This window comes from Heterocephalus glaber, unplaced genomic scaffold (genome assembly GCF_053883595.1).
Source record: "Heterocephalus glaber isolate CG9 unplaced genomic scaffold, H.glaber_assembly_v1.0 deba00001744, whole genome shotgun sequence".
NCBI lineage: Eukaryota > Metazoa > Chordata > Mammalia > Rodentia > Bathyergidae > Heterocephalus > Heterocephalus glaber.
The window spans coordinates 1,867,973-1,879,623 of record NW_028258450.1 but is presented as its reverse complement, the minus strand read 5'-3'; the positions used below and the strand labels follow the sequence as shown (position 1 = coordinate 1,879,623).

At 59.8% G+C, this 11,651-nt stretch overlaps 1 protein-coding gene across 1 annotated transcript; it reads right to left on the bottom strand.

Moving 5' to 3' along the window:
- Positions 1-331: 331 nt before the first annotated feature.
- Positions 332-10,331, bottom strand: Bcl3 (BCL3 transcription coactivator). The gene is made up of 9 exons (XM_004873127.4): positions 9,993-10,331; positions 8,059-8,209; positions 2,521-2,629; positions 2,080-2,284; positions 1,876-1,964; positions 1,519-1,596; positions 1,237-1,404; positions 1,043-1,160; positions 332-940 (listed from the first exon to the last, which is right to left on the bottom strand). Exons 1-9 carry the CDS (start codon positions 10,228-10,230, stop codon positions 753-755), a joined length of 1,344 nt encoding a protein of 447 aa, XP_004873184.1. The 5' UTR covers positions 10,231-10,331; the 3' UTR covers positions 332-752.
- Between the last annotated feature and the right edge of the window lie 1,320 nt (positions 10,332-11,651).

Genomic DNA, 11,651 nt, shown 5'->3' with positions numbered 1-11,651 from the left:
GTCGACACACAAGCTGTGTGTCCCAGGGGGCCCTGTGGAGCCACTGAGTAAAATGTGATCCTCACTGTGAGGCAGTGCTAGGAAACCCCTCCCCTGTGACACCCAGGGAGGCTCAGAACTGTAGTCTGCTGTGGGTCCCCAGAAACACATATCCCGGGACATTGTGGTGTGTGAAAGGGTCCCCTGGGGAGATGCAGGAAGTAATGGACAGGGACAATTCCTGACCACACACATCAGAAGTCCCAGCATCACATAGGCTAGTCTGACACAGGCGTGCACAGAGAGATGGTTTCTCCCGACCTCCTCAGGACTGCACCAGCCAAGCAGGGGATATTGTACAAAAATAGTTTATTACAAAAGAAATCTAACCCACTTGCCTAATAATTTACATTGTTACCAGTGCCTGCCTAAGCCCCTCTCTCCTCATCCGTCTGGATAGAGGGTGCAGGGGAAGGACTGTTCCCTGCTTCCACCAGCTCAAGGAGGGGACAGGAAATGAACATCTGGGTGGAGTTCCAGACCCGGGCCCAGTGCCTGAGGGTGCCAGAGTCCTTGGTTGGCGGGACAAGGCAGGGGCGATCTATGCACGGAAGAGGGGCTCAGGAGTAGGTGCGCGTGCTTTGGTGCAAATCCTGGTCCTGAAGATGGGGGGGGGGGGGCAGAGTGAGATCTTCACAGTTTCCGGAAGGGCAGACCCCCCCAGCGCAGGGAGGCCCCTCCTCACGAGTCCGAGATCTGCCCCCCCATCCTTCTCAGCTGCCTCCTGGAGCCGGAGAGGAGGGGACCGGCCGGCCAGGGCCTCGGAGAACCCCAGGAAAGGGCAGGAAGGCAGGTGGAGATGGAGGAGGAAGAAAGAAGCTGGGGAGAGCCAGGTGGAATCCAGGCGGGTCGTTGGGGGGAGACTGGGAGGGCGAGGAGGACGGCGAGGCGGAAACAAGACCTGTGGGAGGAGAGCGGACAGGGCGGTGAGCGGCCGAGAGGCTGGGCCGGGAGCAGGCGCTGGGTGGGGACTTCGGGGGCCGCGAGCATGCGGGGCGCTCACCATTGGAGCTGAGGCGGCTGCTACTCTCGGGGGAGGTGGTGGCACTTCGGTCCGGGGAGGGCTCGGTCTGTGTCGCGGAGGCAGCCCGGGTGGCCTTGCCCCTCAGGATGTCGATGACCTGTGGGAAGGTGGGCGTCACCACAAGGCCGCCACCGCCGCCCCTCCCCGCGTCGCCCAGCCGGGGGCGCACTCACCCTGCGGCTGCGCGCCACCATGAGCGGCGTGTCGTTGTGACAGTTCTTGAGGCCGCTGTCGGCGCCGCTGCGAACCAGGGTGCGCACGAGCGGCAGGAGCCCGCGGCCCGACGCCGAGTGCAGCGCCGAGCTGCCCGAGTACATCTGCGCGTTCACGTTGGCGCCGTGCTGCGGGGAACCGGGTTGGGGGTCAGGAGCCGCGTGGTCGGGCGGGGGCGCGCTGGGGGAGGGTCCTGGGTCTGGATCGCATCTGGGAATGGGCTCGGGGAGGACAGCGCCCACCTGCAACAGCAGCTGCACCATGCTGAGGCTGTTGTTTTCCACGGCGTGGATGAGCGGGGAACGGCCGCTCTTAATGTCCTGAGCCAGGAAGGACAGACAGGTTTTTGTAGTTTCTCCAAACTCCCCAAAAAGTCGGAGGCCCGAATCTCGTCGGCTGGGTCCACCCTCTCTGTCCCGTTAGGTACTTCAAGTCCCACCACAGTCCCCACCCACCCGCCAATAGGTCCTGTTCTCAACCAGGACACGCCCATATCCACTCCAGGCCCCTCCCATCCTACTGAAGGACACGCGCCTCTCCACCCTAGGCCCGCCTCTCCCCTAGCCACGCCCCCACCAGACCACGCCTCTTCAGCGCACCACAGCATCGATGTCCGCGCCGCGCTCCAGCAGAAGCAGCGCCGCTTGGTGGCACCCGGTGTTCACGGCCACATGCAGGGCGGTGAACCCTGGGAGAGGGGGGAGACTCAGTCAGACCTGGGCCTGGGGCTCTGAAGTCTCAGTGGATTCTCGGTCCCAGTGGGACAGCCCCAGCATGACCCGCGGTGAGAGGGGAGGACTCACCGTCGTAGTTGCGGGCCTCCAGGTCCACGGAGCCGGGGGCCGCGCTGTCCAGCAGGGCCCGCAGGCAGGTCGGGTTGCGGTGCTCGCACGCCAGGTGGGCTGCTGTCTGGCCATGGCGATCCAGCGCCATGGGGCTGGCACCAGCCGACACCAGGAGCCAGACCGCAGACGGTAGAGTGGTGATCACAGCCAGGTGGAGCGGGGTCTGGGGAACAGCGACCTTGAGGGACAGGTGTCCCACCCGGCATCCCAGCCTGCCTCCCTCTGGGGCGCCTCTCCCAGATTCCTCCGTGAGGACCCAGAGTTCTGGGCCCCCCACCTCCCTCACCCAGGAATCAGGTCCTTTAATCCTCTCAGTCCCAGTCACAAGGGGCCCAGCCCCAGGAACACCAAGTCTGCAGCACCTCCCCACTCTACCCAGCCCCAGCCCCAGCGCCTCACCTGCCGCAGGTTGTTATAGACGTCCAGCTCTCGGCCCCCATGCTGGAAAAGCGTCACCAGCTGGTGGACAGCAGGCAGGTTGCCCTGCACCACAGCAATATGCAGAGGCCTGGAGGGGCACAATCGCACACATAAGGGGCGTCACCTCTCTCCTCCGTGCTGTGGGCCCTGCCAGCTCCAACACAAGCTGGATGCTAGAGGCGCATCACCAGAATTCCCGGCTTCTCACTCCTCCCTCCACCTTGCTTCTGTCCCTCCTGGCTGTTCCAGTCCCCTTCCTGTGGACTTCCTGCTTCTACCCTACCCCACCGTCTGTCCCCCAAAACAGCCAAAGAGAGACTTTTAATGTATTTATTTATTGTGGTACTGGGGGTTGAACCCAGGGCCTCTTCACCAAGCTACATTCCAGCCTCTCCTCTTTTAATTTTGAGACAGGGTCTTCCTAAGTCACTAACTTGCATAGGCTCGCTCAAACTCCCTGTTCTCAGGCCTCAGACTCCCAGAATGCTGGTGTTACAGGCTCCTGCTGCCATGCCCAGCACAGAGCAACCCTTTAGATGAGGCATCCTCTCCCAAAGACCTCAGCATGGCCAATGAGGCCCTATGGGACCTGGTTTTTCCCTCTAGGACTCTCTCTGACTGCCTCTCCTTGTGTCTCCTCTCTTTGGCCACACCAGCCTGCGCTGTGTCCCTTTGCCTGCCAGGGCCTCTGTGCTGGCTCTTCCCTCTGCCTGAACAGTCTCCCCAGGGGTCTGCAGGGCCCCTGCTAGAATGGTGGGCCAGCTGCTCACTCCCCGCCCCTCCCCTGCCTTGTATTCCTCCCCACCCTCGCTTGGCCTGGCACACTGTAGTTTACAGCATTTGTTTCCTGTCGGAAGCGCCCCCCCCCAGGCGTTTTGCCAGTTGTGTTCAGTGCCCAGAGCCTAGAAGAGCCCAGGACGCTGAGCAGTGTCCCTGGGCATGAGCTGAATATATGGACCACGTCAACCACTGTCCTGGCTGTCCGGGAAGCTGCCACCGCTTCCCTCCACTCTGCCCAGAGCTTTCTCTTCTGTGACATGAAGGGGTGAACTTAATGCTCTCAAGGTCTCGGCCTCCAATCTGAGAGAGACACAAGGACTACCTGTGGGGGTAGGGGGAGGGGGAGGACCCTGTTCTGGGCCTGGGCTCTGGGGCCCAGAAGCCCTTTCCAGACTGAGGGACCCATCCCCCCAGTATCTAGAAAGGCTTTCTTTCGGACACCCTGGGAATTACCCTCTGCTCAAGAGAACTGCTCGCTGGCCCAATGTCACACCCCATGGGGTGGGGGCAGCTTCTATTCAGTGTCAACCAGCGACAGGAGGCCCCAGCCCCGAAGCCACCCCTGGATCAGCACTGGCATTCCCTATGGGATGCCTGGGGCCCCCTAAGATTACATAGCAGGGCTGGGGATTTAGCTCAGTGGCACTGCACCTGCCTGGCAAGTGCAAGGTCCTGAGTTCAATCCCAATACCAAAAAATTAAAAAAATAAACAAAATAAACAGCAGCTCATCTTCTCCCAGGTGCAGACCTGCGTCCTCCACCCGACATGTGCAGCTCAGGGGCGCACTTCCCACTGCACCTCCGACTCAGCCCCGAGGGACTCCAGCCTGGGCACAGTCATTTAGAGTTGAGGGCAGCCAGGCATGGTGGCACATGCCTGTTAATCTCAGTGCTCTGGGAGGCTGAGGCAGGAGGATCAAAAATTCCAGCCCAGCCTTGGGTGATTAAAAATAAAAGGTCTGGGGATGTAGCTGGCCACAAAGGCCCCGGGTTCAATTCCCACTAAGGGGTGGGGGGATTGAGGACAATCTCGGGAGACTTGGTGCAAGTGTGCGTGTGCAAGCATGCATTGGCGAGGAGTGGGGACAGGGCTGAGGCATGAGGTTGCCTGACCGTGCACGGGCTTCATGACCTTTACTTAAAGTCATTCACTAGAACAGCCGTTCTCCGTGCCACCTGCCCCCTGCTAAGCTGGGATCGCTGTGCTATGCACAAAGACAGCCGCTCACCCAACTAGAATCCTCAATTCCAGCAGCTTCCCAGCACATTCTGGCCTGAGCGCAGAAATCTTGGGGCTCAGGCCACCTTTGGGGGCCCAGCGGGCCCAGGGTGCAAACTGGACTGCTGCACCCTTAGCTGTGCGCTAGGGTAAGGGCGCGCGCTGAAGGAGCTCCCCTCTCCTCCCCTGTAAGGCACAACCCACAGCAGCGCCGCATGCCGGGCCAGACCTCAGGTGGATTCCTGAAGTTGGATCCTAACCCGTACAAGTCAAGTTTAAATAGGAGCTGTCAGGGAAGGGGCCAGACCCGGGCCGGGGTCCCTGGGAACCCCTCTTCCCCCTCCAACGCCTGTTCCTTGCGTCCCTGGACGCCTGGCTGGGTCCCTTTCACAGTCGCCGGGGTTAATCGAGGGCAGAGGCAGAGAATGATTTCAGAGAAACCGTCCAGGCATGAGTTCCCATAAACGCGCGGGCCGCAGGGGGTGGGGCGGGGCTGGAGGAAGTGGGGATGGGAGGGGCGGCCCAGCCCTCGGACTTCCAGTAACAGGTCCCCGGGGCGGGGCTCCGCTTCCTGCTCCCGGGGGAGGGAAGCCGGTCCCGCCGGGGATCTACGCGGCCAACCCCGGCACCCCAACGTCCGTCCTTGGAGGGGGCAGGAGACCTAGCTCCTTTGAGGCTGGGATGCAGAAGTCTGAGGCCTCCCTCCAGCGATGCGGGCCCTCGGGAACTCCACCCCACAGGGTTCAGACGGCAGGGGGCTCCTGGTGCCAAACATCCTGGCATCCACCCCAAGATCTCTTGGGATCCCTAATTTCCATAAGAATAAAGACTTCCCCATTTCCTGTGAGGTCTAAGTCTCCACATGCCCCTTTCTGCTTTGTCCTTTTGGAGATCCAGGGATAAAGTGTCCTAATACTTGCCCCTTTGGGGACCTGGCCTTCCAGGCCCCTAGGCAGGACCAGATTCATGTGACCTCTTTGCAATTCCAAATACATGGACCATGTTAACCCTGGCTGTCCTCGATACCCAGCTTAACTTTCTGTTGTCACTGTCTTGAAATTATTAATTTTTTCTTTTTTTCCAGTACCCAGGGCCTTCCCACTGAGTTACATCACCAGCCCTTTAAAAAATTTAATTTAGCAAGGTGTGGTGGTGCACATCTATAATCCCAGCACTCAAGAGGCTGAGGCAGGAGGATCAGTGAGTTCAAGGCCAGCCTGGGCTAAATAGCAAGACCCTGTCTGAAAAAAAATTTTTTTAATTTAAATTTTTACAAAATATTTTTGAGAACAACAACAAAAACAGCAACTAAAAGTTGCTAAATTGACCAGGCTGGGCTTGAACAGACATCCCCCTTCCTCAGCTTCCCAGAGTGATGAGATTACAGGAGTGCATTCCACTATGCCTACCTCGCAATTCTTAATTTTTGACGAAAGAGCCCTGCAAATTACAATGTAGCTGGTCCTGCTAAGGCTCTCTGAATGCCTGGTTGCCAAGCTGCCGCTTAGCTCGTTCCATAACTCCCCCAGGATCAAGGAACCCCGGACCCCAACCTTTGCCCTGAGACTAAAGGTTGCGTTTGCCTCTAGCAAGATTTCGAGCTCCCTGGTCCCTAATCTTGTGGGGGTATAGCTGCCCTGCAAGTCCAGCCCCCACCTTTGCTTCCTTGGGGACCCAGACTTGGCCCCCCGCCCTCCCCCGCCGGTGTCAAGCTGGGCGGCGCAGGCTGGGCCTGCGCCAGCTGCCCGTTCCAGTAAAGCCGCGGCCCCAGCGGAAGGGGTTAAGGTTGGAGGGAGCGCCAGGCGGGCGGGGAGGCTGTGAGTGAAGGGTGCTGACGTGGGGAGCCGAGCAGCTGGGCTGCGGTCGGGCTCCGCGGGAAGGGATTTCCCCGGCAGGCAGCTGAGGCCGGAGTGTTTGCGCTGGGGACGGGCAGGAGGCAGCGTTGGGTGAGGGGCTGCGGCTGGGGCCCTGTGGGCCCGGTGGCCTCAGCCTGCGCCGGCTTCCAGGCCGCAAACACCTCACCCCAGGGGACAGATACAAAGGAAACCTGACTCCAGATGACCCCAGGCACCCAGAGTGGGAGGAGCCAGCTTGATGGGGCCCTGTAGGTATCAGGCACTTTCTCCACTAGGGCCCACAGGTGGTCTCCAACCAACACCTCGCCTGCACGCTGCCCACCTCCAAGAACCGCTGCCCACCTCCAAGAACCGAGCCTCGTTTGCCCAGCCCCGTTCTGCACACTACACGTGTGTACATCATCGCTCTAAACCCTAAGCATGATGGGTGCTAGGATAAGGCCCAGGTTCCAAACAGGGAAAATGAGGCTGGGGATGTAAGTTACTCAGGGGGCCCTTCTCGGTTTCCTCTGTCTGCGGTCCTGGGGATCGAACCCAGAGCCAACACCACGGAGCCACACTACCAGACCTTTTATTTATTTATTTAAGATGGGTTCTCGATATGTTGCTCAGGTGGCACTGGAACTTGGAATACTCCTGCCTCAGCCTCCCTCAGTGTTGAGAGAGTAAATGATTTCAGAGAAACCATTTCTGTTTAGTTCCTGTTTTTATAGAAGGGGAATGGGAGGTACAGGGGAAAGACATCGGCCATCGAAAATTTAAACCCAGATCCACCTAATAACAATAAACATCCTGGTCAATTGTACCCAGTGCGTATTTTGTGCCTGGCACAGGACCAAAGCCAGGAGTCCCAGCAGCCTTGCGAGCATGTTCTTTGAACTGCAGGTGACAAGCCAGAGAACTGTGAAGTCAGTTTAGGGGACCATCTAAGTTAGCCGGCTATGACCACAAGATAATGAAGTAGACTAGAAGAGCAAAGATTAAAATAAGTCCTGTGAAATAATAGTATTGTTTTGTTTGTGCTTTTTTTTTTTTTTTTTTTGAGCCAGGGTCTGCTGTGTAGTGCAGGCAGGATGGACTTGAACTCATGTAGCCTATGCTGGGCTCATACTCGAGATCCTCCTGCCTCAGCTTCCCAAGTGTCAGGATTACAGATATCTGTCACTAGTTTTGTGCAATTTTTACTTCAAGTTTGTGTGTATGCATGCATGCTGGGACAGACATAAAGTAGCAATAACTGTAATATTAATTAACACTTACTGAACACATACTATACCAGGGCTAGTGCTAGGGGCTTTATATGCATAATTCAAATAGACAATCGATCAGAAATACATTTCTGATTTCTTCTTTTGGATTGTAACAAAAAAAAAGTTTGAGCGGCCAGGGGGTATTACTCAGTGGTAGAGGGTGCTTGGCATGCATGAGGACCTGGATTCAAATCCCAGCTCTGAAAAAATTTGAAGACCACTGCTGTAGAAACAGGCCTAGGAGGTAAGCACTCTCGGAGAGCCCAATCCTTAGAGGAGGAAGCTGAAGCTCAGAGAGGGCAAGGCCTTGCTGAAGGTTCCACAGCGGCAGCAAGAAGACAGGACTCTGACTGAGACCCCCGAGCTGAGTGGTGCCCCCTGTGCCTCCCACCCAGAAGGGGTGTCACTCACGTGTCTCCGTCCTCATCTGCGCGGGTGGCTGCGGAGATGTCCGCTGACAGCGGGTGTTCCATTGAGCACATCATGGGGTACAGGGGTGTAGGCAGGTTCAGCAGCGGAAAGGAGCCCACTGGCGGGGTGGGGTACAGGGGCAGTAAGGGTCCTGGATGGGGACAGAGAGAGGACATGGATCAGCTGAGCCTGCAGACCCTCCACCTGCTCCACCTCCAGGCCTCAGCTACCAAAATGTCACTGTCCTCCTCCCAAGTCCCCACTGCACCTTATTTTTCGTTTGCTTTTGAGATAGGGTCTTGCTATACAGTTCAGGTGATCCTCCTGCCTCAGCCTCCTGTGTGTCAACACCCCAGCTCCTTTTGCACTTTAAACTGGTCCTGCAGCTCCAAGGCCATCCCCTGGCCCACATCCCTGCCCTGAGGGCCTGCAGCCTCCTCTCCTCAGCTCTGGTCGCCCTCTGTGTCACTTGTCTCTTGGGAGCCTGACCTCAGTCTCCCGCCACACGAAGCTCTTAAATTGGGCAGCAAGGGCCCCTGTCTCCACCCAGCCAGGGTCCCCAGGGCCTGTTTGCTGAATGACACTGGCTGAGGGGAGCATGCATGAAGACCTGGGTGTGGGGGTGGAGTGGCAGAGGTCAGAAGGGGCCCAGAGCCTGGGCCGAGTGCCAGAAGAGGCCTGGGTAACAGGAAACCACATCCACCTGTCACACAGATGGGGGAAACTGAGGCCTAACTCTCACCCAGGGAATGGGAGAGGGGGGAAGAGGCTCCTCTCCTGCTGCACCGATGGGGTGGGAGCTGTGGAAACTGGGGAAAGGCATGGCCCTGGGGTCCCCTGGGTCATAAGGCGGCTGTGGTAGACGATGCCCCCTCCTTCAGATCCGGAGGGAGGACAGAGTGCGGCTTCCCCTGCCATCTGTCCATCCTTGAGCCCTTGAATTCTCATTTTCAGGTTCCTGGACCTCCAATAGCAGATCCTGAGGCCCTAAGGCCTCCCACAAAGAGCCCCGAACCCCTCTGCTGGCCCTAAATCCTTGAGTAGCAGAGTTCCCCAGTACCTGAGCACCTGGCCTGCTGGCCCCACGTAGAACCCGGATGCCCTGCAGCACGCACACACCCGGGCCCAGAGCCCTGCCCTCTGCTCCTGGGCTCCTCAGAACCCAACCTCTGGTCCCTGGAGCTTCAGTTTTTCCTGCTTGGATCCTCCTGATCCCAGACTTTGGGGTGTGCAGCCCCCAACTCTCCTCCTAATTCCCACATCTCCTGATATGTTAGTCCCTGAGATTTTTGACTTCCTGTGATCCCTAGTGTCAGCCTCCTTAGAGCCCCAGTCCATTTGGCTGACTCCCTTTGAACCCACATATCTAGATACCACAAACCTCAATTTCTCTGGCCCCAGTGTGAATTCCTCATACATACATGATTTTCCCCCTGGTCCTGGGGCACTCTGCTACTAGCTATAGGCCCCCCTCTTTCCATTTTTTATTTTGAGACAGAGTCTCTATAAACTGCTCAGGCAGTACCCGGATTTGGCAATCCTTCTGCCTCAGCCTCCCTCACTGCTGGGATTACAGGCATGAGCCATAGCATTCTGGTTCTTCAGTGGTTATAGTTCCATGTCCCTGCAAGGTCAGGCTCTGCCCCCAGATTCTGACACCCTATCTGCATCACTAGGCATTGTTCCCTGAGTCCCCATTATGTATGCCCCTTGGTCTTGGGACTCTGTCCTGAGGGTTCCCAGACTCCCAGTTCCCTGGAACCCTCATATCTGTCCCAGATCCCTGCTGGCTGCTCCCTGATTTCCTATCGGTGTCCCTGGGACCTCAGGTTCCACTCAGCTGTCGTCCAGCTACCCGGAACCCCATGCATTGGTGTCCCCGGCGCTGTCCCCCGGAGCAGTGACCCTGTGTCCTGGCCCGCGAAGCCACTCACCCGGGTAGTAGAGCGCCTCGGGCCTGGGCAGGCCGTGGGGGGGCGCGGGCACGACCGGGGCGTCGCAGCCGCCGAGCGGGGGGTCCGGGGGCGCGGCGCGGGGGGCGGCGGGGCCCGGCGAGGGCTCCCGTAGGGGGCGCTTGCGGAGAGGCAGCGCGGCGCCGGGCGCGGCGGCCTTGGGCCGGGTGCGCAGGTCCACCGGCCCGTCGTCCATGGCCCCCGAGGGGCATCGGGGCATGGGGCCGCCCGGGAAGGCGGCGGAGCGCTGCGCAGCAGCACGGGAGGGCGCTGTCGCGGGCGCAGGGACTTCCCCTGCCGCCGGCTCGGCCGAAGGGACTTTTGTCGCCGGGGCGGTGCCGGCGCCCGCCTCCCGCGCCCCCCCCCCCCCGCCCGGCAGCCCCAGGGGTTTCCTGGACCCAAGGAGCCGCCCCCCCCCCCAGCCCGCCCCGCCCCCCGCCGCGGCCGTCCGGGGAGGAGCAAGGCCCGCCCCGCCCCTCCCCGAGGCCGGCTGCGCTGGAGTTGCCCGGCTGTGTCTGGCCGGTCAAAGGCAGGTGCCAGGGTGCCACCCTCTCTGGTCCTGTGTCTCCACTGTCGCCGGTGCGGTCTCTCTACCGTCTCTAGGTCTCTGTCTCTCACTCGCTGTCCCCCCCCATTCCTGGAGGCCACGGGCCGCTAGGACAAGGGTTCGAATTCCTATTCCCACTTCCTCCCTGGGTGACCTTGGCCGGGAACTTCCCCTCTCAGAGCCGCTTCCTTCTTTTAGGGTTTTGTGAGACAGTCTCGCTATGTAGCCCTGGCTGGCTTCGAACTCCTGGCGATCCTCCTGCCTCAGCCTCCTGGGTGCTGGGATTGTGGGAGTGAAGGGGTGCACCCAGAGCTGGGAACCCTCTGCCCCATGCCTTCTTTCCGCCGCCTCCTTGGTCCCCATCAGCTGGGGTCGGGGGTGGGCAGGGATGCACTCAGAAAGAAGTCCAGACTGTGTGGTTCCTGCCTGGGGGGCCTCTGCACCGGGTCAGGACTTCGGGGCACAGGGTGGTGCTGGGGGACCCTTGGGTGCACAGCAGGAAGGAGATGAGAGACACAGACGCAGAGATCCGAGAGACAAGGCAGAGACACCCCGGGATCAAGGGGCGGGGGGAGCAGCAGATGGGGTGGGGGTGGGACAGGACTCCCCCCCCTCCCGCACTTCCCTCTCCCGGGTCTGGGGCTGCCTGGGTGGGGAGCAGGCCCGGCGGGCTGGGGAGGTGACTCAGACAGCACCCCGCCCCATCCCCTCACTCCCCTCCCCGCCCCGGGGGCGGGGCCCCAGCCGCGGGGCTTTCCCGGATTTCCCTGGGGGCGGGGCTGGGCCGGGGTTGAGTCCCGGTCACTGAATCATGGGAGGGGGAGGGGAGGCTCTGGCGACCCAGGGGCCGAGGCAGTGGGGATTGCACTCCAGATCTGCTGGGGGGCACGCAGGGATTCTGGATTCCTGTCTGGGTGTCCCTTGGTCTCTGCCACTCTGTCCTTAGGTCCTCAACTTCCCTCTCCGTTTCCAGACAGACCCCCTTTTTGTAGCACTGGAGTTCGAACCCAGGGCCTTCGCACTGAGCTACAACCCAAGCTCCTTTTTTATTTTTTATTTTGAGCCAGGGTCTTGCTAAGTTGCTGAGGCTGGGC

Bases quoted from the DNA above. Each gene is read 5' to 3' on its own strand.
- Bcl3 (XM_004873127.4), bottom strand. From the start codon at position 10,230: ATGCCCCGATGCCCCTCGGGGGCCATGGACGACGGGCCGGTGGACCTG. The intron at 1,965-2,079 runs GTGAGTCCTCCC...CCCCTCTCCCAG, and splicing joins GGAGGCCCGCAACTACGACG to GGTTCACCGCCCTGCATGTG. The intron at 1,161-1,236 runs GTGAGTGCGCCC...ACCTTCCCACAG, and splicing joins TGGTGGCGCGCAGCCGCAGG to GTCATCGACATCCTGAGGGG.